At 39.9% G+C, this 25,843-nt stretch overlaps 1 protein-coding gene across 6 annotated transcripts in view; it reads right to left on the bottom strand.

Moving 5' to 3' along the window:
• MLC1 (modulator of VRAC current 1) overlaps positions 1–25,843 on the bottom strand; it is a 130,471-nt gene that overhangs the window by 50,281 nt on the left and 54,347 nt on the right. For 5 of the 6 annotated variants that reach the window (XM_073573469.1, XM_073573466.1, XM_073573465.1 and 2 more), the window contains 5 exons: positions 11,075–11,128; positions 10,480–10,581; positions 8,361–8,462; positions 7,550–7,621; positions 3,030–3,146 (listed from right to left, as the gene is read on the bottom strand). In XM_073573469.1, the coding sequence (XP_073429570.1) occupies positions 3,030–3,146; positions 7,550–7,621; positions 8,361–8,462; positions 10,480–10,581; positions 11,075–11,128 (447 nt within the window). The remainder of the gene's footprint in view (positions 1–3,029; positions 3,147–7,549; positions 7,622–8,360; positions 8,463–10,479; positions 10,582–11,074; positions 11,129–25,843) is intronic. The other variant, XM_073573468.1, reaches the window with a different exon arrangement.

Below are 25,843 nucleotides of genomic sequence, written 5' to 3'. Positions count from 1 at the left end.
GCAGTTAAAAGTGGTGGCATTTGTTCATAGGCTCAAAAACTGGTGACAGGTTCCCTTTAATTACCAGGCCAAATTTTTAAAATCTGACCCGTGTTCCTTTACATGGTAATAACTCTAGAACGCTTCAACGGATCCCAGTGATTCTGAATGTTTTTTTTCATGAGATATTGTACTTCATTATAGTGGTAAAATTTGTTTGATATGACTTGCATTTATTTGTGAAAATATCGCAATTTTGGAGAAAATTAAGAAAAAATAAAGACCCACAATTTTCAAACTTTTGATCGTTATATCTTTAAATCAGTTAGTCATGCTTTACAAAATAATTAATACATAACATTTCCATAACACACAGCTCTGGCAAAAATTAAGAGACCACCATATCAAAACCCTATCTACAGACCTGAACCCCATTGAAAACCTCTGGAATGTAATCAAGAGGAAAATGGATAGTCACAAGCCATCAAACAAAGAAGAACTGCTTTAATTTTTGAGCCAGGAGCAGTGTGAAAGACTGGTGGCAAGCATACCAAGACGCATGAAAGCTGTGATTAAAAATCATGGTTATTCCACAAAATATTGATTTCTAAACTCTTCCTGAGTTAAAACATTAGTATTGGTGCTTCTAAATGATTATGAACTTGTTTTCTTAGCATTATTTGAGGTCTGTAAGCACTGCATTTTATTGTTCTTTTGACCATTTCTTGTTTTCTGAAAATAAATACAAAATTTAGTGCTTGGAAATTCAGAGACATATTGTCAGTAGTTTATGGAATAAAGGAGCAATTTACATTTTACTCAAAAATATACCTATAGCGAGAAAAATCAGACAAACTGAAAATTTTGCAGTGGTCTCTTAATTTTTGCCAGAGCTGTAGGTCTACTTTACATCTGCATAATTTTTCAAAATGTCATTTTATTTTGTTAGGATGTTAGAGGGCTAAACAGTTTAGCAGCACTTCCTCATTTTTTCAACAAATTTACAAAACCTGAAAATAAAACTAAATCTGAGATACGCTCACCAGAATTATCAGAGAACTTTCAACAATATAGGAAAGGATAGCCCGAGTGGCTTCCTTACTGGTTTGTGTTATGCTGCGGTGATAATCCATCCTAGATGCTGTTACGTCCAGTTAGCTGTGGGGGATCCTGCACCACCATGAAGGCAAAAAGAACCCACACTGGGTAGGCAGAAAGATTCCAAGTGCCTTGAATGATGTTGCCAATAATGAACTGTGCTGGTATAGTGCTGGCCGGTTACTGTTCTACCAGGACATGTTCAAACAAACTGCTGACTTGCAGGCGTCTGACGACACTGTGCAGACTCTCTCTGGGAAGCAGAATGTTTGACCTTTTATGAAGGCAGTCGCAACCGCAGAAACGCGTTGGATATCTACATCCACTTAATGACAGCCAAAGCTTTTCCACAGAAATCAAACCCAAGCAGTATACTAAGATCCAGAGGTTTCCACAATTCCCCCATTCAGTATTCTCGCATCAATCACTCCCATCACACTGTTGATGTCAGAGAAGGTGCTTGAAACTGGATGCATCATTCAGTGTCCAGCTTTCCATACTTAAATTATCTTCAAATACCCAAGGCCAGAATATACACATTGAGATCTGTTCTCTTGTGCAGGGCTACTCATAAAATTCACCAGCTGGAGAGCTCGTTTTCATAGTAGTTTGCTAGAAGTAATGCTAACCCACCAAGCTGGCAGGCAGCCGCGAGCCACACATCATGGGTCTCCTAGAGTCACATGGGGCTCCCGAGCTACAGGTTAAGGACCTCTGCTGTAGAATATTTACCATATTTCAGTGGGAAACAATTAAAACTAAACAATTTACTGCATGACGACTTTAGGAGTTCACTGCGAGGTTAGATTTCGATCATCGATCTGATATAATAAGCTATGTTCAAGTTTTAGGTCAGTAATAAATCACAACTGTATTAAAAGGTTCAGCCGTAGAGTCTCACATGACATACGTAAAAATTTTAATAATGTGTTAGAGACACTTATCTGCCAGAAGATGCCATTTTTACCATAATAATGGAGATACATGATACTAGCTTAAGGAATTCTAAAAGATTAAAGTAATATGGGATAATCAATAAATAAAATGACATCGTAAGTGAAGAGATATATATCACAGGGAATGCACGATCATATTACAATCACGGAACGACACAGGCTTTTTCTTAACCATGGCCAAGTAGGGAAATTAATGGACTTGCTCATGTCATCACAGTATACAGTGGGGCATAATCATGCCCCACTGTACATGATTATGAGCTAACATTCAGGCTACACAGTACAAAAGCATATATGAGTGAAATGAAAAATCAAAAGGTCTAACAGTTTTCAATGTGACCTTCCAAGGATTTTACTTGAAAAAGACGCCAGTACAGCTGAGAAATGGATAGTGACAATAAAAACCTTTGGACTAACCACACCTAGAGAAGTGGTTTCCAGCAGCGCAGCCTGATTTTAATGTGTTTTTATCCACTTTTGGTCATGGTTAGGCACTTGGCATAGACTAAGGGACCTTTTAAATGAACTGATTTTGGAACATTAGTGAGAGCAGACTAGATACAAGTAGTTGAGTGGTCATTGAATAGCCACTACACAAGGGTTGATTGTTTTGCCACCATGCAGCCTTTATGGTGTCGATAATTTTTATACAGGCATAAACAAACCGACCAGTTGACAAATGTGTACTTTGCATTCTTATGAATGCAAATTCACTATATAAATCAGCTTATGTAAAGGCAGTGAATGACAATTAGGAAGCACTAACATGATTGTCCTACTATAGATCTTACAGGTTACAGCCCATTAACAGGATGATCTTTGGACGGTGTATGCACCACTAGGAAGGGATAAACTATAAGGGACATATGTGATGGTTCACACATTAGAAAATCCAACATCGTGGTGGTACAGATTATGCTGAATTTTAATTCATTTTGGTATAAATATGTAAGCGTGTGTATATAAAAAGGGAGAAATTATTAATAATATACTCACTGCTGCTAGTACCCAAAAAATTGAGACATATAAGTAAGGACTATATATTAAAGCATCAATGTGTAATGCGATAACACCTCCAAACACAGCAGAAATTCCAATAACCACCTCAACGATCTGGGAAATATAAAAAAGGAAGGTATTAAACAAACTGACCCACTGGAAAAAGAATATAAGGATTCAGACACCTTTATGGTGTATAAAAAAATTGTGCTGTAACATGAGCACAAAATATACACTACTGTTCAAAAGTTTGGGATCACCCAGACAATTTTGTGTTTTCCATGAAAACACATACTTTTATTAATCAAATGAGTTGCCATATGAATTTAAAATCTAGTCCAGACATACACAAGGTTCAAAAAAAAAGATTTTTATTTGAAATAATAATTTTCTCCTTCAAACTTTGCTTTCGGCAAAAAATGCTCCCTTTGCAGCAATTAAAGCATTGCAGACCTTTGGCATTCTAGCAGTTAATTTGCTAAGGCAATCTGGAGAAATTTCACTCCATGCTTCCAGAAGCCCCTCAACAAGTTGGTTTGGCTTGAGGGCACTTTTTGCGTACCATACGGTCAAGCTGCTCCCACAACAGCTTAATGGGGTTGAGATCTAGTGACTGCGCTGGCCACTCCATTACAGACAGAATACCAGCTGCCTGCTTCTTCCCTAAATAGGTCTTGCATAATTTGGAGGTGTGCTTTGGGTCATTGTCCTGTTGTAGGATGAAATTGGCTCCAGTCAAGCGTTGTCCACAGGGTATGGCATGGCATTGCAAAATGGAGTGATAGCCTTCCTTATTCAAAATCCCTTTTACCTTGTACAAATCTCCCACTTTACCAGCACCAAAGCAACCTCAGATTATCACATTACCTCCACATTATGCTTGACAGATGGCACTCTTCCAGCATCTTTTCAGTTGTTCTCCGTCTCACAAATGTTCTTCTGTGTGATCCAAACACCTCAAACTTGGATTCGTCTGTCCATAACACTTTTTACCAATCTTCCTCTGTCCAATGTATGTGTTCTTTCCCCAATATTAATCTTTTCCTTTTATTAGCCAGTCTCAGGTATGGCTCTTTCTTTGCCACTCTGCCCTGAAGGCCAGCATCCCGGAGTCGCCTCTTCACTGTAGGCGTTGGCACTGGCATTTTGTGTGTACTCTTTAATGATGCTGCCAGTTGAGGCCCTGTGAGGTGTCGATTTCTCAAACTACAGACTCTAATGTACTTATCTTGTTTCTCAGTTTTGCAGCGGGGCCTCCCACTTCTCTTTCTACTCTGGTTAGAGCCTGTTTGTGCTCTCCTCTGAAGGGAGTAGTACACACCGTTGTAGGAAATCTTCAGTTTCTTGGCAATTTCTCACATGGAATAATCTTCATTTCTAAGAACAAGAATAAACTGTCGAGTTTCACATGAAAGTTCTTTTTTTCTGGCCATTTTGAGAGTTTAATGGAACCAACAAATGTAATGCTCCAGATTCTCTAGCTCAAAGGAAGGTCAGGTTTATAGCTTCTCTAATCAGCCAAACTGTTTTCAGCTGTGCTAACATATTTGCACAAGGGTTTTCAATGGTATTCTAACCATCCATTAGCATTCTTAAACAGTTAGCAAACACATAGTACCATAAGAACACTGGAGTGATGGTTGTTGGAAATGGGCCTCTATACACCTTTGAAGATATTGCATTACAAACCAGATGTTTGCAGTTAGAATAGTCATTTACCAGATTATCAATGTATAGAGTATATTTCTGAATCATTTAATGTTAACTTCATTGGAAAAAACTGTGCTTTTCTTTCAACAATAAGGAAATTTCTAAGTGACCCTAAACTTTTGAACGTTAGTTTAAACTAGGTCATCTTAATGACACTGTACATTTCTATACAATTTTATTTTAAAAGGGATTGTCCACTACTGGACACACTGTTTTGAATGTCCCCCCACCCAATGTGCAAAATATATATACAGTATATATATTCTAAAAGCATACATACAGTACTTCTTGGACCAACGCCATTCCTCCATTTAGAGAGCTGTGTCCACTGACCATATCATAACACTATGTCACATGAACACTGCTGCTTATCGGCTGCAATGCACACGTGACGTAAACAGTCATGAAATCGCCAGGGGACACAGCACTCGGAGAGGAGCAGTGTTATGGTTCCGGGAGGTAAGTATTTCTTTATTTTATTCAGCAAGTTGGGGCATTCAGAATGGGATGTCCAGTAATAGGCAACAACTGTAACTAAAAATATATAACAAATTAGTAAAGAAGATCATTTTAATTATTAAACAAAATGCACTCCTCAAAATTGAAATTGCAACACCAAGAAGGAAAAGTCATTGAGTTTTGGAAATCACTGGATCGGTAGACAATTGCAAATTATAAAAAAAAAATGCACATAATCATTAATTTTGATTTATTCAATAGATGGGATTTACATAATTTTTTTAAAAGTGTAAACTGAACTGTGATGCGTTTTTTAAATCTGCAACATGTCAATTTCTCTTATGTTTATGCTGAATTTTATTTGCAGATTTTCCCCACCGCAATGAATTAGCTGAGGAAACATTAAAAACACATGTTTTAAGTGTATTTCTGCTGTAGAAATGCACTAAAAACCACATGTAATCCACACAACTACATCAATAAAGTATGAAGACCAGGACATTCCAAAAAGAGACAAAAGTCACAGTCACAAACAAGGTAAAGACACATGTAAAAAGCACTGAAAAATACAATTTAAAAATTTAGCTAATAGGAGCACAAATGCTGCAAAAAAATTTACAACATCAAAAGCTTAAATACTCATTGTGGAAAAGTAGCCTTATGCTTGATATGTGATGTCCAATTTCAATTGCAGTACATAATGAATCAAAGGGGTATTCTCAACTTGTCTCTTGGCCAGCTGAGAGCAGGGCAGTTTCATTACTTCCTGGCAGAGCGGGCGCCCTTCCATGAATGACATATGGTAAAGAGTAAAACTGTACTATTATGCAATTATAAAGCTCAGCAGAATGTCTGCTATAACGCACTCAGCTACCAATTTGTTCACAATTTTTGTGACGCAACAGCGATCTCACCAGCAAGATCGCTGTGTGTGACACTGACCAGCGACCGGCCCCCCTGCCGGTTATCGCTGATCGTCCTGGAATAGCCAGGACATTTTTTTGATCGCTGGTCTCCCGCTGGCCAGCACGCATCGCTGCGTGTGACAGGCGGAAGACCAGCGATCAGCACTCTGGCAACTAGAGTAAACGTTGGGTATCTAAGCAGTGCGCGTCACTTAGAAACCCGATGTGTACCTTAGTTACCAGTGCGCTGATGCAGGGAGCTGGTAACCAAGGTACACATCGGGTTTCTAAGTGACGCGCGCTGCTTAGAAACCCGATGTGTACCTTAGTTACCAGCTCCCTGAATCAGCACGCTGGTAACTAATGTACACAGTGAGGCCAGGCGCTCGGCGTCACTGGTGCTGATCGCTGGTGCAGCTGTCTGTGTGACAGCTCACCAGTGATCATGTAGCGACTCACCAGCGATCCTGCCATGTTGATATCGTTGTCGGGAACGCTGGTGAGTCACTATGTGTGACAGGGCCCTAAGTCTACACTGCTATCACAAGGTTTACACAGAGATAACAAAACATTTGAACATGCATACAGCTCCGGACAGGGAGGATAACCATGATTAACACCTGCTCTGAAATCTGTGGTCTGATGTTGTTGCAAGAGGAACAGTAAGGCAAGAAGATAATTGATGTATAAGAATCAATCGGCTGTAAGAAGGTAGCTGGGATGTTAAGGGTTAACGTCACTTCTGGAGCTACTGAGCACGCTTGGTCAGGATCTAGAGTTCGGGCACTATAGAAACGAGTTCTGCACTATAGAAGACAAAAGTGTTAAATTGCAAGAGTATGACAGAAGCTGAAAAAGCAAGCCAATTGCAAACTTGCTATACTTTCATTACTCATTTGTCTAATTAAAGCAATTATAGAACTTAAGAACACCCCTTTCTTCTGGAACCAGTGGTATGGCCATTTTTTCCAAAGTGTCCCAGGAGCTGTTTTTCAACACAACACCAGGCCGAATGTTGCTCCTGCAGATTTAAGCAGCCTACATTGCCTAAACCTGATAAAATTATCTGCAGTATCTCTGGACCTATCTCCTATAGAGCACATCTCGAACATCATTGGTCAACAATTGCAAAGGAAGCTGCCATCAGCGGATCATTAATAATCTCATTTATACAAGCCATGACTAACAAGTGTGTGTATTTCTGAACATTGCACTTATACCTGGTACTGAATCAAAGTGTTTTGAAAATTTGGTTTCCATTTCCCATCACTTGCAGTTTATTATTATGTCTATCAATCCTGTGACTTCCAAAACTCCACAACTTTTTCTTCTTGGTGTTTCAATGTTGAAGAGCGTATACCTTGAATAAACAGTGCGCTTTTTTAAATTAAAAGTAAGGAAAGAAACAAACATTTTCAACCAATGATAATGGATTTGTCTTACAGAGTAGGACTTAATTGTTCGAGCAGGGAACTGTACACTGCGTAGATTGCTTGTACTTCCACAGGCAGTCCCCTAGAGAATAAAAAGCATTTGAACATCACTATATAAAAAAAATTACACTGCAACCAAATGTGATTTTAAGCTGTTTTTCACCTATAGGTAATTAAAAAAAAATTTAAATAAATATATTAGGAAGGAGGAGGGGGAAATCACTTGAACAGTTGGGTTCCATTAAGAATTTTTCACAGTTCGTGTATTTTGGCTTTTACAGGTTTTTGTTTGCCAACACATTCAGCTTTATGCTGGAGTCACACTGCCGTATTTCTCCTGCGATAATCGCATCGCACTGCACGGACTGGCCGGCACCTCTCCTGACCTGAGCATGACAGCGTGATGGATTACTATGCAGCTGTCCAGCTCAGGTCAGGAGAGCCGACAGCCAGTGTGAGTTTTATGATGCGATTCTGAGAAATACGGCAGTGTGTCTCTGCCCTTATTGTTGTCTGTGGTCATAAATCTGCTGAATGAGTCTCAGAAGAACACAGATAGAACTCTCCTGTCCATCAGCCTTTTGGCATGACAATTGCAGATCCTTCTTGATTGCCCCAGGATGAGGTGCAGCCCTGTGACTAGTCAAGCTAATTTAAATATGGCGATATTAAACCTATTTTTTTGCATAACTGATGGAATGATTTAATATAATAAGTGCTTTATAGGAAGCCTTTCTAGGAAGCTGTGCTTGTGGTGGATTATAGGGGTGAATCCTGCTGAAAGCTTCTGCATGTACAAGATTAAGAAAATTAGTACTTACGCTTTTTGCCGAACAACAGTCTACACTTGATCTTGCAGAAACAATTACTGTTGTTGCCATGAAAATTTCCATAAGAATAAGAAGAATCACATTGAAATTTATCTATAAAGAAAATCAATCATTCTGGTACAACAGGCTTTACATTCTTATGACTACTTATAAAAAAAGGATGAGGCACTTAGGTTATGTGCACACGCTGCGGATTCTGCTGCGGTTTTTTCAGCGCGGAAACGCAGGTAAAACCGCAGGTAAAGTGACCTGCGGTTTTGCTGCGTTTTGGCCTGCGGTTTTGCCCTGCGGTTTCACACCTCTACTATGTTAAAGGTGTGAAACCGCAGCAGAATCCGCAGAAATAATTGACATGCTGCGGGAAAAAAACCGCAGCAAAACCGCGCGGAAAAAAACGCAGCATGAGCACTGCGGTTTTGAAAACCCATAGGCTAACATGGTAAAGTACCATGTCTACGGAACTGCTGCGGTTCCGCCGGGCCAAAACCACAGCGGAACCGCAGCAAAAACCGCAGCGTGTGCACATAGCCTTACAATTGTAATTAAGAAGAGCACTTAAACAGAACGTTGCACATGCAGTCCAATTTCTGGACAGCATATGGACAGAGGAGAAGCAGTGGAGCAGAATGATATGTAGGTTAGTGTGTAACTAGAATGCAGAGGAGTCCAGCGGGTGGTCCTACTCAATAATTGACAGCTATCTGTGCACAAAATAGTCATAATCAAAACCACCCACTGGACTCCTATGCATACAATCATTAGGGATTTTACTGAATAAAATCCAGGTTTCACTGAACCTACTCCCACAAAAACGTCTATCATTCTGATCAGCCTCTCCTGCTCTAACATCCTGCCTGTAGATTAGATACCATTTTCAACTTGACTGGTTCCCTTTATGAGCCATTTAAAGAATCTGAATTAGAAACCACTACAAATGTCATGTCATAATCTGATGTCTATTATTTCCCAATAATTCTATATTTAAGGGATTTTACTGGTCTTTTTCATATGTATTTTTCACCATCAATATCTATGCGATCAACTTAATTTTTTGATGATTATAAATACACTAGATGGTGGCCCGATTCTAATGCATCAGATATTCTAGAATATGGCCAGTGGGAGACCGACGTTCAAAAGATGGTTCTGGACGATCCACCACGATCGGCGATCTCACAGTGGGGGCCTGGTCGTTGCTGCGTGTCACACTGAGGCTAAGTATCCACGTTGCAGAAATGCTGCGGAAATTTCCACAGCATTTCCGCAACTCCCGCCGCGGGAAAAACGCATGCAAATTCGCATGCGTTTTCAATGCGATTTTCGCATGCGGAATTCAAGCGCATTCCAAGCGATTTGAAGCATCGCTTGGAATGTGATTGACAGGTTGGTCACACTTGGCAAGCATAGTGTTTGACAATTGTGATCACCATTTTACTATTGATGTTGCCTATGCAGCATCAATAGTAAAAGATAGAATGTAAAAAATAATTAAAAAAAAGAAAGAAAAAAAAGGTTATTCTCACGTTCCGATGGCCCCTGATCTCCTCTCCACGCTCCCGACATCTACCGGTCTCAGGAATGCTTAGCATGAAGGACCGGAGATGACGTCACTCTCGCGAGAACGCGACGTCATCAGCGGTCTTTCGCGCAAAGCATTACTGGGACCGGAAGATGCCGGGCGCGTGGTGGGAGGAGGGAAAGAGTTCGGGGCCATCGGAAGGTGAGTATATCACTATTTTTATTTTAATTCTATTTTTTACAGGTTTATAGTCCCCAGGGCCTGGAGGAGAGTCTCCTCTCCTTCAGACCCTGGGTATCATCCGCACACTGAGCGCTGCGCCGGTCATCTCCCGGCTGCGTCACCGCTGACCTCCGTGCGGCAGAAGATGACCCGCAGCAACTGTCGGGAGATCAGCGGCTAGCGCCGCAGATCTCCCGACGGTAGCGGTGGCGTGCGTCATTCGAATTCCACTCCAATTCGCGGGCGAACTACGCCGGTCGCTGATTGGTCGCGGCCGACCGGGCGCGACCAATCAGCGACGTGGGATTTACGTTACAGACAGACAGACAGAATTATACAATTATATAGTAGATTTACTACTTTACTTACATTTATTGCGGTTGGATTAATCGCAAGTTTACATCCAAACCATATGAGACAGGTAGTAGTAATTGAAAATGTGGAAACAAATAAAATCTGATAGTGAGAGATCTAAAAGAGAAATAAATATATACATAATGTGCAGAATAACAAAATGTCTTCAGAATAACATACCAATTTTCATGAAAGTTTTTCCCAGTCACGCCCAAATGCGCCGAACTGGGGTAAGACGAGGGTGGGACGTCACAGCTTGTCTACTTAATAATGAGCTGTGGCGTTCCATACATCAAAATTCTCACTCCAGTACCTGTCTGGGGTCAGATTTCTGGTGTAACACACGGATGTGGCAAGCCACTCGTCAGATGCGCCCAATTCATGAAGAGGCATGCACATCTTCATGACTCAGGAGCATCTGTGACTACAGCACTTCATAACATTGCGAACATTGCGAAAAAGACCCCATAAGAATGTCGGTAATAACACTGATGAAGCTGCATCAGGAAACTGAGCGCCGAGGCTTTCCTGAAGCAGTTTCGACTGCCATGTGCACTTAGCTTTGAATTATAAAAAAAAAAAAGTTAAGGCATTTACAAATATTACTTACAGCATTTTCTTTGTTCTTCAGCACAGCAAAATGTACAACAGCAGAAGGTAGACACTGTAAAAAATATGTATACAACTTATCATCTTCTTACATATACATAGAATAGCTCATTCTGCTGTTAAATATTAATAATTCGTTAAATATTTCTTATTACACCCAGTTCTGTAGATTGCTTTAGCTTATATGACATAGGCTATTTTTAAGCTTGGCTCATGGTAGAAATGTCAGCTCACTACATATTTAAGTTTAGCCTTGAGGTAAATGTCAAACTCCATATATACCGAGATCACGTGCTTCAAGAGAAGTATATAATTCATGGCTAACTGTAGAGGGCGCTGTCTTCTTCCCTCACCATCATGAGAGACAGACATGAAGATGTCGCCTGTGTTGGGCCATGACATGACATAACAGCTGGTATATTACTTCACGGCGATGTGAGAAGCCGAACTGAGAGACAGCAGCCATTTGCTATTCAGGATCTCGGAGAGAAGAAGAATACATGTTGCTTTTGCTATGATCTAATGGACAATCTCTCTTTCACTTATTTTTATTCACCTGTTTTTCTGTAATAACCTTTCTTTGATGGAAGAATCCAAAATAAACCACTATATTTTTATCTGGTAACTAGTCCTGAGTATTTTACAGGATAAGCATTATTTTACATTGGCGAGCCAGCCAGGATCTGAATTTTTGTACTTTTTTGCGGATTTCCCTCAACTTGCCCACAAGGGGGATTGAACTTTGCTCATATGTGCAAGTTGTCAGGAATTCCACTATTCACAAGAATCAGACGGAACCTAGACGTGAGGACTAAGAAGTGCCAGATAGATTGAGAAGTACTACAAGGGCCAAAAGTGCCAGACGTGCTGAAGCCAAGACGTGTGAAGACAAGAGCCCAGCGTTGTCCATCAAAGGAACAAGCTGAGACATTTCAAGGTAAGATAAAATGGATGTCATTAATTGTCTTGCTAAGCAGAGTAAATTGAAATTTAAGTCTGTAGACAATTCTAATTCAGAAGTTCTATGGTTAAGTTTATATGCCGAGTGTGAACTCGAGAATCAGAGGTTAGACTGTAAATTCTTCAATAGAGAAAGAGAGAGATTAAAAAATATTCTACAGATGGTAGATATATTTCATAGATCTGTGTCAGAGAAATCCAAAAATGATTGTGTAGAGGATAGTGATATTCCCGAGATTCACTGTAATGTGGAGAAACAGTTACAAGTAGCAGCAGCTATTGAAGGTGACCTTGCAGACGTGGAACAAGATGGAGAAGTAGGAGGAGACTTCAGAACTGACGTAGAGGACGTACAAGGGAAAGACGTACCACTAAAAATAGACGACTCACAGGCCCAAATCCGAAGGAACAGTTTGCTACAGATATGCAAAATAATACCTGCATATGACAACAAAATGCATGTTTGTAGAAACTCTGAGGTTTTTGAAAGTTGTGTTGATAAATTTGATTTATCTAACGAGGAGAAGAATCAGTTGTTCAAAATGTGGATCCCTGTAACCTTTTCCAGGAGGTCATCTTTAAAGTTATCTGGTGAAACACATGAGAATTTAACTGATAAAGACAGATTAAAAATTCTCATTTTTTGTTCATCAAATGAAAATCATCCAGATATTGATATTCTTCAAAAATTAAGGATTGGTCGGAAGGAATGTATTTTTACGTTCATGTCCATATATGAACGTTTGTATAGAATGCTGAGTGAGAATGTCAAAACACCGTCCCTCATAAGGAGTTTTGTAAGCAAATTTTGGTTTCTAAATCCTGCATCTCGTGTTATTGCGTCACAAAAAGATTCTTTATTTGAATGTGCGCAATCCCTTGATTTTGCCAGAAAACACGAGAATCGTGAAAGGAAAGTAAATTGTGCTAATTTTGTAAAGACAGGCAGAGTAAAATCTTATCAGAAGCCTGTATTAGCAAAACCTTCTAAAATGAGTTTTCCCCAAAATCAAATATATGAAGAACAAAGGAGATCACATGTTTGTTATAAGCCATATGGAATGATGCAAAGGAACACCGAAAAGACACAAATTGAATTAAGAAAAATGATGAGTTTTGATCTTCTTTCTGTAACCAAGATGGCCGAATTTGACAGACAGAAACAGGTGGTGAGTGACATCATGGCCTGTAAACTGAATACTCTGCTCCAAGAATCTATCAGCTTTAAAATGGCAAGAACCTTTCAGGATATTTTTTGCAGAGAAATAAGTATGGGTTTAGGAATTGGCTAGAAAAAGTAATTATATATATATATTTTGTGTAACAGTGTTATACAATTAGTGCGTTATATGTAATTATTTTATAGAGTATAATCCTGTAGTTTTATGGTTTGTGGATATATACATATTCATACAGTATATATAGAGTGTTTGTAGAAGTAGAAATAGTAGAACTGTATTTTTTAATGAAAATTAAAATCTACATCAGTAATAATATTTAGAATATGAATATGATATTAACCTTCTCTTTTATGTTTCCTTAGAATTTTCATTTCAAAGCAGGACTTAATCGGGAAAAATTCTCTTACAAGGATTTATGCCTTTATTTACACAGGAAGTTGCAATAATTGCATGATTTTATATATCTAACCCTTAAAAGGAAATAACTAACTGCATTTTAAAATATGTTCTGTGTGTGTGTCTTCACTGATGGTTCGAATGACTACCACAGCATGTGGAATTTGAACCTTGTTCTAATAATACAAGTATACCAGTATACTATGTCCCTGTTCCTTAGGGAAAGAATTTTTAAAGGGGTCTCAGCTTTTGCAAAGCAATGGAATTTTTTTTCCAGGCCTAAATGTCAAGTATAGCTATACATATATTTATGTCATGTGTATTTGGGGAATATTCAAAGAAATATTAAGAGACTAAATTGAAATAGTTTACAATGCATTGATAATTAGGATAATTTGGGTTAAAATACGTGTATTCATCACACCTTCGTATGTGAGGTATTTGGTTTAAAGTTAATATGTGACAGTCTGAGTGACAGTGACTGAGTGTATGAGCAGCTGCTGAGCGAGTAATGTGATATGTTTGTGAGGCCTCAGGATCCTGAATGCATGAGAAAAAAAAAAAAAAAAACCCCAAAAGCTTTTATCTTTAGGAGAAATATGCAGATCAGTTAAATTATTAGAATATTAGGATATATAATGAAATATTATCTATACAACATACACTCACTGGCCACTTTATTAGGTACACCATGCTAGTAAGGGGTTGGACCCCCTTTTGCCTTCAGAACTGCCTCAATTCTTCGTGGCAGAGATTCAACAAGGTGCTGGAAGCATTCCTCAGAGATTTTGGACCATATTGACATGATGGCATCACACAGTTGGCGCAGATTTGTCGGCTGCACATCCCTGATGCGAATCTCCCGTTCCACCACATCCCAAAGATGCTCTATTGGATTGAGATCTGGTGACTGAGGAGGCCATTTGAGTACAGTAAACTCATTGTCATGTTCAAGAAACCAATCTGAGATGATTCGAGCTTTATGACATGGCGCATTATCCTGCTGAAAGTAGCCATCAGATGTTGGGTACATTGTGGTCATAAAGGGATGGACATGGTCAGCAACAATACTCAGGTAGGCTGTGGCGTTGCAACGATGCTCAATTGGTACCAAGGGGCCCAAAGAGTGCCCAGAAAAAATTCCCCACACCATGACACCACCACCACCAGCCTGAACCGTTGATACAAGGCAGGATGGATCCATGCTTTCATGTTGTTTACGCCAAATTCTGACCCTACCATCCGAATGTCGCAGCAGAAATCGAGACTCATCAGACCAGGCAACGTTTTTCCAATCTTCTACTGTCCAATTTCGATGAGCTTGTGCAAATTGTAGCCTCAGTTTCCTGTTCTTAGCTGAGAGGAGTGGTACCCAGTGTGGTCTTCTGCTGCTGTAGCCCATCTGCCTCAAAGTTCGACGCACTGTGCGTTCAGAGATGCTCTTCTGCCTACCTTGGTTGTAACGGGTGGCAATTTGAGTCACTGTTGCCTTTCTATCAGCTCGAACCAGTCTGCCCATTCTCCTCTGACCTCTGGCATCAACATGGCATTTCCGGCCACAGAACTGCCGCTCACTGGATTTTTTTTCTTTTTCGGACCATTCTCTGTAAACCCTAGAGATGGTTGTGCGTGAAAATCCCAGTAGATCAGCAGTTTCTGAAATTCTCAGACCAGCCCTTCTGGCACCAACAATCATGCCACGTTCAAAGGCACTCAAATCACCTTTCTTCCCCATACTGATGCTCGGTTTGAACTGCAGGAGATTGTCTTGACCATGTCTACATGCCTAAATGCACTGAGTTGCCGCCATGTGATTGGCTGATTAGAAATTAAGTCTTAACACACAGTTGGACAGGTGTACCTAATAAAGTGGCCAGTGAGTGTATATTTCTGTATTTCTATAGTAATTATTTCTTGATTTAGTTAATTGTGGATAAGTGCCATCGCACATCAAAATGGTTTATGAAGAAAATCTACATTTAAATTAATTATTCCAAAGGATAATTTTATGATATTCAAATTAATTTTAATGGTCACACATCTTCAGACAAATAATGGTATAAGCAAGTATAATATTTACACAATTTATAAATTAATTTTTTTAATTTTGGTTTTGATAAATGAATTATTTCACAGAACAATATTTTTTGGTATTAAGGGGGAAAATATGTTTTTGATCCTGGTACATCATCACATTTGATTAATACCTCTTCTTCACACATTTTAATAGGAAAAAATATTAATAAGGTACAATGGTATAAGTATTGGGTATAATAACAAGTATTATAAAGAGTCATTTCTTTACACTAAGAGGAATTACATGCAAAGTTGCATAATTTGAATATTTTGGTAACACAAGTTTATGACAATTATGAAATAATCCAGATCATGGAAATATTAAGGGTATATGTTACTGAAGACATAACTACTCTGCATCAACATAGAGGCCTTATTCTTATTTTTATTTTTATTCTTATTTTTCATTATTTTTAATTCTTTCACCAATATTTAGTAAAGTAATATCTACTGAGAATATTGCTTCATTAAATATAGCAATTATATGGTTCTATTACTAAGGAAATGTTTCACTTCTGAGTTATATGCAACAATTCTTTTATTCATTCATTCGCTCACTCATATATTCTTATTTTGGTTCATGGCTATACATTCCTACATATTATTAGTATAATAAATATATTCCTTATTAATAAAGATGAGAACACTGGTTACATAAAACACAGTGACACCTATGGGTTGAAAAAGGTAATTACACCTATGACATAAAAATGTTCTATCACATGAAAAATATGGATAATAATGTATTATCACTTATTATTGGTTTATTATTTCAAATATTGAAATCCATATATGGTACAAATTCTGATAATAATTATATGGATATTACTGATTGCTATGGTACGCTGTGATATTATAGGATAGGAAAATTACCAGATTTGGTATAGACTAGGGAATGAAGACTTCAAGCAAGATACTGAAATTATGTTAATAAAGACTTTTCACATTTCTAAACTTCATTGATTCTTATCAGTTGCAAGAAGAAGAATGCCGCGATCCAGAAGTCCCAGAAGGTAACAAAGCTATGACTTCTGAGAAATGAACTGTGTTAATTACAAGTGCAGTATCCACCACTGACAGTCACAAGTGCAGTATCCACCACTGACAGTCACAAGTGCAGTATCCACCACTGACAGTCACAATTAAAGTGTCTAACCTGACAACCAGAGGACGATGATCCTATGATGCTGAGATGAACGGTGTTATCATGTTCTTATCAAGTTCCAGAGGTTTCAATCACTTGAAAAGCTTCGACGAAAGCTGGTGAACAATGAAGGTAATTAACCCTGACATATGTCCTGTGCATTAGGACAAGGACTGGTTATGGTGCTATGTTTAGCAAGGAAGAGTCATTTTAACCCTTGCTTTGCTGACCAAAGACGTCACACCTGTTCAAAGACCAGTACCGATGGAGGATTCCAGAATATCCAAGGCGAGCCAATGTAAGCCCAGGTTTTTAAAGGTGACACTGCACAGATATTAAAGCTGCATTTCATCTATAGACTTTGTTTTCGTATTAACATTTGAATTTATGGACTTTGATTTGATACACGACACGATTTCTACAACATCTATATGCTATAAGAAAACTGTATTTTTAAAAGAACCAAGAAGAAGACAGAAGACATCAAAATGAAGACCAGATGACATCAGATGATGATGACTAGACCTGAGATGCTTCAATTTAGACTTAGGGAAGTATAATTATACATATTTTATATGAATATTGTTCACGACTTACCATAACATGAATTCACATCAATTATGTCATTGAGTACTTATAACGGTAATCTGATATTATTATTGTTATTGATATTAAATTATTTTGTCAAAGAAGAAGAAAAGAAGAAAAAAGATCTTGTTATATTTGAGGGTTCCAATTAATGTCTGTCTCCCTCAAAAGGGGGAATTGTTAAATATTAATAATTCGTTAAATATTTCTTATTACACCCAGTTCTGTAGATTGCTTTAGCTTATATGACATAGGCTATTTTTAAGCTTGGCTCATGGTAGAAATGTCAGCTCACTACATATTTAAGTTTAGCCTTGAGGTAAATGTCAAACTCCATATATACCGAGATCACGTGCTTCAAGAGAAGTATATAATTCATGGCTAACTGTAGAGGGCGCTGTCTTCTTCCCTCACCATCATGAGAGACAGACATGAAGATGTCGCCTGTGTTGGGCCATGACATGACATAGCAGCTGGTATATTACTTCACGGCGATGTGAGAAGCCGAACTGAGAGACAGCAGCCATTTGCTATTCAGGATCTCGGAGAGAAGAAGAATACATGTTGCTTTTGCTATGATCTAATGGACAATCTCTCTTTCACTTATTTTTATTCACCTGTTTTTCTGTAATAACCTTTCTTTGATGGAAGAATCCAAAATAAACCACTATATTTTTATCTGGTAACTAGTCCTGAGTATTTTACAGGATAAGCATTATTTTACATCTGCCAAAGTCTAAAATACTGTACAACATGCAGCAAAACAGCATTTGTTTTCCTTTTTTTTGTGCTGCCAGATGCTTCTTTGAATTATATAGTAGAAATAAAGTGCTTATAGACTCTGATTAGAATGTTAACTAGGAATCAAGTGTGTGTAAGTTTTGCTTAGCAGCAGTAGGCAAATGTATGAGGCCATGTGCACACATTGAGTATTTGGTGAGTTTTTTATATAGTAAGTATTACTAGTGAGCAATTACTAGTAGTAAGTATTTGATAGTCAAAATAAGGAGTGAAATGATCAGAGGAAAAGTATAACAGAAACACGTCACCACTTCTGATTTTTTATGCCCACTACTGATAAATACTCAACGTGTGCATGTGGATTTGCAGTCATGCTTTATTTTCTACAGTTGAATGGTTTCTTCAAAATGCAGCATAATCTGGGTATGCTGTTAGAATCACCAATAGGCCTTAACATATTCACAAAATGTTACAAAAAAAACCCTAAAATAATAAGAAAAACATCAAAAACCTATATCAAACAAGTGCTTAACATGCTGAAAAAAAAAATGTGTAAAGAGACCCTAAGGCTGTGTGCACCCGGTGCGTTTTCGAGGTATTTTTTTCCCGGCAGAATTGGCCCCAAAATGCTAGGGAATCCTTATGCCAGCAAAGTCAATGAGAATCCTGAAGTATTGTACACATAATCAGTATTTTTCCTTTCAGGATTTGCTGTGTGGTTAAATCCGCAGCATCTCAATTCTTTGTGCGTTTTTGCCGGCATTTTACACCCATGAAATGCACAGGAAAAAACGGATACAAAAAATGAAAGGAAAAATGCAGCGCAATGAGCTACGAGGAAAGTTTAGCCAAAAAAAAAAACCAAAACTGATGTTTATTATTTCAAACCAAATATTAGTTCATCTAAAAGACAAAAAGATGTTGGCACAACTGCAAACAAACAAGCTCATATGTTAACAAAAAACAGGCCAAACGCAATAGCTTCTTGCTTTGTGTAGATGATGCGTCCTACGTCATCCACACAGAGTCTTCCATCTATCTGCGCAAGGGTTTTGTAGTGCGCATGCGACGGCATTCTTTGACCTTTTCCTGCACATGTGCATTACAATACTTTGCTCTGCCCTGTACAGGAGAGCGATGGAGGAAACTGTGTGGATGACATAAGAGGTGTCCGGAACAGACCATAGGGGAGTATAATAAAAGCAGATTGGGAACATATAGAGTGGGAAGCTGAGTATTCAATACGCTGCTGAATTTTGCAGGTTGTCCCGTCTACAAAGAATGGAGAGGTCTGAAATTTTTTATCGTAGGTACACTTCAATTGTGAGAGGCAGAATTTAAAAATAAAAACCAGAAACCCACATTGTATGATTTTTACATAATTAATTTGAATGTTACTGTATGAAATAAGTATTTGATACAATAGAAAAACAGAACTTCACAACCTATTACGTATATATATGTCATGAGTTGCCTTCCTGTTTGATGCAGTCTCCGGCATTAAGCCCACATGTTTTCAAGTACATGACATGTGCCCCTAACACCTATGGGTGATATAACGATTCACCCACGGCTGTTAACATGTTAAATCCCGCTGTCAATTGTTTAACATGATTGTGCCGGAAGAGCGTTATTAGCTCCTCCCATTGGTGCCCCTGTCACATGATAGCAAGGCATTGATGGCTTGGCACGACCCCCATGGTTGTCATTGCCGATCTGCTATGAGGACCGCCCTGTGGCTGGCAATCACAAAAGATGAGCTAAGGCCCTGCTATGTGTAGCATAATCAATCAGAAGATTTAATCTTCAAGTCTCCTATGTTGACTATAGAGGCAGGTAAAAAGGGTAAAAAAAAAAAAGGATTAAAAAAATATTTAAAAAATTTTTAAAAAATATATAAAAGTTCAAATCACCTCCCTTTTGCCCCATTCACAATAATCAATTTTTTTAAACAAAAAATACACATTTGTTATTGCCGCATTAAAAAACGTCCAATCTATCAAAATCTAATAAGAATTAAATCAGGTTGGTAAACAGTGTAACAAAAAATAAATAAAAAACGCCAGAATTATGTTGTTTTAGTCGCCGCAATATTGCAATAAAATGAAATAACAGGCAATAAAAACATTGTATCTACCCAAAATGATATCAATACAAATGTCAGCTCTGAGTGCAAAAAATAAGCTGTCGCCCAGCTCCAGATCATGAAAAATTAAGGCTCTACAGGTCTCAGAGAATTGAGCCATTTTTTTTACAAACTTTGGATTTTTTTTCACCACTTAAATAAAAATAGAGCCTAGACATGTTTGGTATCTGCGAACTTGTAATGACAGGGAAATTCATAATGGGAGGTCAGTTTTTAGATTTCGTGAGCATGTGAAAAAACAAAAAACAAACAATTGTCGAATTGCACTTTTTTTTTGCAATTTCACTGCACTTAGAATTTTTTTTCCTGTTGTCCAGTAAACTATATGGTAAAATCAATGGTGTCATTTAAAAGTACAACTCGTCCTGCAAGAATCAAGCCCTCATATGGCAATATTGACAGACTCTGGGGAAAAAAGGCACAAAAAAATGAAAAACACAAACACGGAAAATCCCATGTCAGTGAAGGAGTTAATATTTGGCACAAACATTTCCTGTAGTTCTTGACCAAGTTTACATACACTGCAGCAGGGATTTTGGCCCACTCATCCATACAGATCTTCTCCAGATCTTTCTGGTTTCTGGGCTGTCGGTGTACAACATTGAGTTTCAGCTCCCTCCAAAGATTTTCTATTGGGTTCAGGTCTGGAGCCCGACTAAGCCACTACAGGACTTTTAAATGCTTCTTACGGAGTCACTCCTTAGTTGCCTTGGCTGTGTGGTTCATTGTCATGTTGGAAGACCCAGCCATGATGCATCTTCACTGCTCTTATGAGGGAAGGAGGTTGTTGGCCAAAATCTCATGATACATGACCAAAATCATACTCCCTTCAATATGGTGCAGTCGTTCAAAGTACCCCCAAAGTATAATGTTTCCCCACCATGCTTCAAGCTTGGGATTGGTGTTCTTGGGATTGTACTCATCCTTCTACCTTTAAACATGGCAAGTGGAGTTGATACCAAAAAGTTCTATTTTGGTCTCATCTGAACACAAGACCATTTCCCATGTCTCCTCTGGATCATCCAGATGGTTGAACTTCAAATGGGTCTGGACATAACCTCCCTCTCCAACATCACTGAAGGGGAGTTTAATTGTCTCTTCTCCAAATCGCACCTCACAACCTATAATAATAATCTTTATTTTTATATAGCGCTAACAAATTCCGCAGCGCTTTACAGTTTTGCACACATTAGCATCGCTGTCCCTGAAGGCTCACAATCTAAATTCCCTATCAGTATGTCTTTGGAATGTGGGAGGAAACCGGAGTGCCCAGAGGAAACCCACGCAAACACGGGGAGAACATACAAACTCCTTGCAGATGTTGTCCTTGGTGGGATTCGAACCCAGGACTCCAGCGCTGCAAGGCTACAGCGCTAACCACTGAGCCACCGTGCCGCCCACAACCTATGCACTCGACCCCATCCCACCTCCTCCCCAACCTCACCACCACACTTATCCCATCCCTAACCCACCTCTTCAACCTATCACTAATGTCCGGTACCTTCCCTTCTGCTTTCAAACATGCCACAATCACGCCTATCCTTAAAAAGCAAACCCTCAACCCAACCGCTATGTCCAGCTATCGCCCAATATCGCTGCTCCCATTCGCTTCCAAACTCCTGGAGCAGCACGTCCACGCTGAACTCTCCTCCCACCGATCATCTAACATGCTCTTTGACAATCTACAATCTGGTTTCCGCCCCCATCACTCCACTGAGACAGCCCTGACCAAAATTACTAACGACCTACTTACAGCCAAATCAAACGGATAATACTCTATACTCCAGCTTCTAGACCTGTCCTCTGCATTCGACACAGTTGACCACTGCCTCCTACTACAGATACTCTCCTCCTTTGGCATCAAAGACCTCCCCCTATCCTGGATCTCCTCATACCTTTCCAACCACACATTCAGCATCTCCCACTCCCACACTACCTCCTCATCCCACCCTCTCCCTGTTGGAGTCCCCCAAGGCTCTGTTTTAGGACCCCTACTCTTCTCAATCTATACGCTTGGTCTGGGGCAACTCAAAGTCCCACGGATTTCACAGTACCACCTTTATGCTGATGACACTCAGATCTACCTCTCAGGCCCAGACGTCACCTCTCTGCTGTCCAGAATCCCAGAGTGTCTATCAGCCATATCCTCCTTCTCCTCTTGCTTCCTCAAGCTCAATGTGGACAAATCTGAACTCATCATCTTTTCTCCATCTCACAGATCTTCCTTATCCGACCTAGCTATAACAATTAATGACATCATGCTTCCCTCAGTACCGGAAGTCCGCTGCCTCAGAGTAACCTTTGACTCTGCCCTGTCCTTCAAACCGCACATCCAAGCTCTTTCTATCTCCTGTCGCCTCCAGCTCAAAAATATTTCCAGAATCCGTCCTCTCCTCAACACTCAATCTACTAAAATGCTTGTGTATGCCCTCATCATCTCCCGCCTCGACTACTGCAACATCCTTTTCTGTGGTCTCCCTGCTAACACCCTCGCACCTCTCCAGTCCATCCTTAACTCTGCTGCCCGACTAATTCATCTTTCTCCTCGCTACTCCTCCCCTCTGCAAATCTCTTCACTGGCTCCCATTCCCTCAGCGTATCCAGTTCAAATTACTAATACAGACCTACAAGGCCATCTATAACCTGTCTCCTCCATATGTCTCTGAACTAATCTCCCGATACCTTCCCTCACGTAATCTCCGGTCCTCCCAAGACCTCCTTCTCTCCTCCACACTTATTCGCTCCTCACCCAACCACCTCCAAGACTTCTCCCGAATTGCCCCTATCCTCTGGAATTCTTTGCCCAACATGTCCAACTATCAACCACATTTGGATCCTTCAGATGGAACCGGAAAACCCACCTCTTCAAGAAAGCCTAAGCCTGCAATGACCTCCTTCTCTCTCACAACTACCGGAGATATCACCTCAACCAACACCGGAACTGCTGCAACCCACCAACCTACTGTCTCCTCCCCACCATCCTGTAGCCTGTAAGTCCAAAAGGGCAGGGTCCTCTTCCCTCTGTATTAGTCTTTCATTGTTAGTTTGTTTACTGTAAGTGATATCTGTAATTTGTATGTAACTCCTCATGTACAGCACCATGAAATCAATGGTGCTATATAAATAAATAATATTATTAATAATAATAACATCAACAACAACAACAACATGTACTGGCGTGAGCAGGGGGACCTTGCGTGTTCTGCAGGATTCTACCGTAATCCATGATGACTTAGTGTGTTACTAATGGTAATGCTTGAAACTTTGGTCCCAGCTCTCTTCAGGTCATTCACCAGGTCCTCCCATGTAGTTCTGGGCTTATTCTCTACCTTTCTTAGATTCATCCTTGCCCCACGAGGAAAGATCTTGCATGGAGCCCTAGACCGAGGAAGATTAACAGTCATCTTGTGTTTCTTCCATTTTCTAATAATTGTGCCAACAGTTGTTGCCTTCTCACCAAGTTGCTTGTTATTGTCCTGTAGCCCATCCCAGCCTTGTGCAGGTCTAAAATGTTGTCCCTGGTGTCCTTAGACAGCTCTTTGGCCTTGGCCATGGCGGAGAGGTTGGAGTGTGATTGATTGAGTGTGTGGCCAGGTGTCTTTTATACAGAAAACAAGCTCAAACAGGTGCAATTAACACAGGTAATGAGTGCAAAGTAGGAGGGTTTCTTTAAAAAAAAAAAAAATTGTTGGAGTAGGTGATCAAATACTTATTTCATGCAATAAAATGCAATTTCATTATTTCAAAATCATTAAATGTGATTGTGATTTTTTATTTTTAGATTCTGTCTCTGATAGTTGAAGTGTACCTATGATAAAAATTACAGACCTCTCCACTCTTTGTAGGTGGAAAAACTTGCAAAATCAGTAGAGTATCAAATCCTTATTTTGCGGATTATAAGACACACCCTAAATTTTGAGGAGAAAAATAGGAAAAAAACCAACTTTTTTTAATACAATGGTGGTGCCTCTTATAATCCATGCGTCTCATTGCTTACTGGGGGGGTGTGGCTGCGGTGAAGCGGGGTCCCAGGGTCGCTGCTGTAAGAGGCTAGAGTGGCACATTGCTGCGGGCCGTAGGCTAGAATGAGGGGGTGTTCTGATGTGCGCCGCTGCGGGTGAAAATGGCTGAGGTGCTCTGTGGGGCAAGGGGCTCTGCCAGCATTTGTGAAAACACGGAGCCCCCCCGCATATGCATTACTGCGATGCGGTGGCCTCCGAGAAAATCGGGAAAATGGCCGCAGGGGCGGCGCATGCTCAAATTGAGATCTCGGCAGCGAGATCTCGTTGCCGAGATCTCAATCTGAGCAAGCGCCGCCCACGGTGGCCATTTTCCCAGAGGCCACCGCATCACAGTAATGGATGTGCGGGGGCTCCGGGAAAATGGCATGTGGGGGCGGCACATACTCAGATTGAGATCTCGTTTCCCTACTGTGAAACATGGAGGAGGCTCTGTTATGTTCTGAGTCTGCTTTGCTGCATCTGGCACAGGGTGTCTAGAATCTGTGCAGGGTACAATGAAATCTTAAAGGGAATCTGTCACCTCATTTTTCCACTATAGCATGCGGCCACCGCCATCAGGGGCTTATCTACAGCATTCTGTAATGCTGTAGATAAGCCCCTCATGGCGGTGGCCTCATTTCTTATCGGAAAAATGAGGTGACAGATTCCCTTTAAGACTATAAAGAGATTCTAGAGAGAAATGTGATGCCCACTGTCAGAAAGCTTGGTCTCAGTTGCAGATCTTGGGTCTTACAACAGGATAATGACCCAAAAGACACAGCTAAAAACACTCAAGAATGGCTAAGAGGAAAACATTGGACTATTATGAAGTGGCCTTCTATGAGCCCTGACCTAAATCCTATTGAGCATCTTTGGAAAGAGCTAAAACATGCCGTTTGGAAAAGGCAACCTTCAAACACGAGACAACTGGAGCAGTTTGTTCTTGAGGAGTGGGCAAAATACCTGTCGAGAGGTGCAGAAGTCTCATTGACTGTTATGTCTCATGAATGAGACATCTTACAGACTGTCCTGTTTTTTTCTCATGCTGTATTGCAGTCTCTCATATTGTTTATTGTTGCAAGTAAGGTGAAGCGAACCAGCATTTCACAGAGTCATATATTCAGCCACAGGCCCCGGGGACAGAATAGTAAAAAAGACTTACCAGATTCATCTGTAAAGCCTTCCCAGCTTCTATAAAGCTTCAGAACTTCCTGCAGAGCACCCGCTCTCAGTATACAAGAGACTTTACAGCTCCCCTTCTCCCTGTGAATCAGGAAGGCTGAAGGAATGACTACACGGTCTCTGCCAGACCCATTGTTAGAGGAATAGTGCATAGAACTTGATCCACCATCTAGTGAGAAGGCTAGACGTCCCACAAAGCCTACATGGAAAGTAAGGGAGAATCTAGAATCCAGTAAACATGATCTTCTCCGTGCTATAGCAGAGCTATGGCAAAAAATGCTGAGTCACATAGACAGCCTGTCTCAGCCTGCTTCTCTTGAACAACCACCAGAGGGAACCCTTGCACAACTGTGTT

This window comes from Dendrobates tinctorius, unplaced genomic scaffold (assembly GCF_039654945.1).
Source record: "Dendrobates tinctorius isolate UK_male_01 unplaced genomic scaffold, ASM3965494v1 ptg000035l, whole genome shotgun sequence".
Lineage (NCBI taxonomy): Eukaryota > Metazoa > Chordata > Amphibia > Anura > Dendrobatidae > Dendrobates > Dendrobates tinctorius.
The sequence above is the reverse complement of the archived record's forward strand: the minus strand, read 5'-3'. Positions and strand labels throughout refer to the sequence as shown.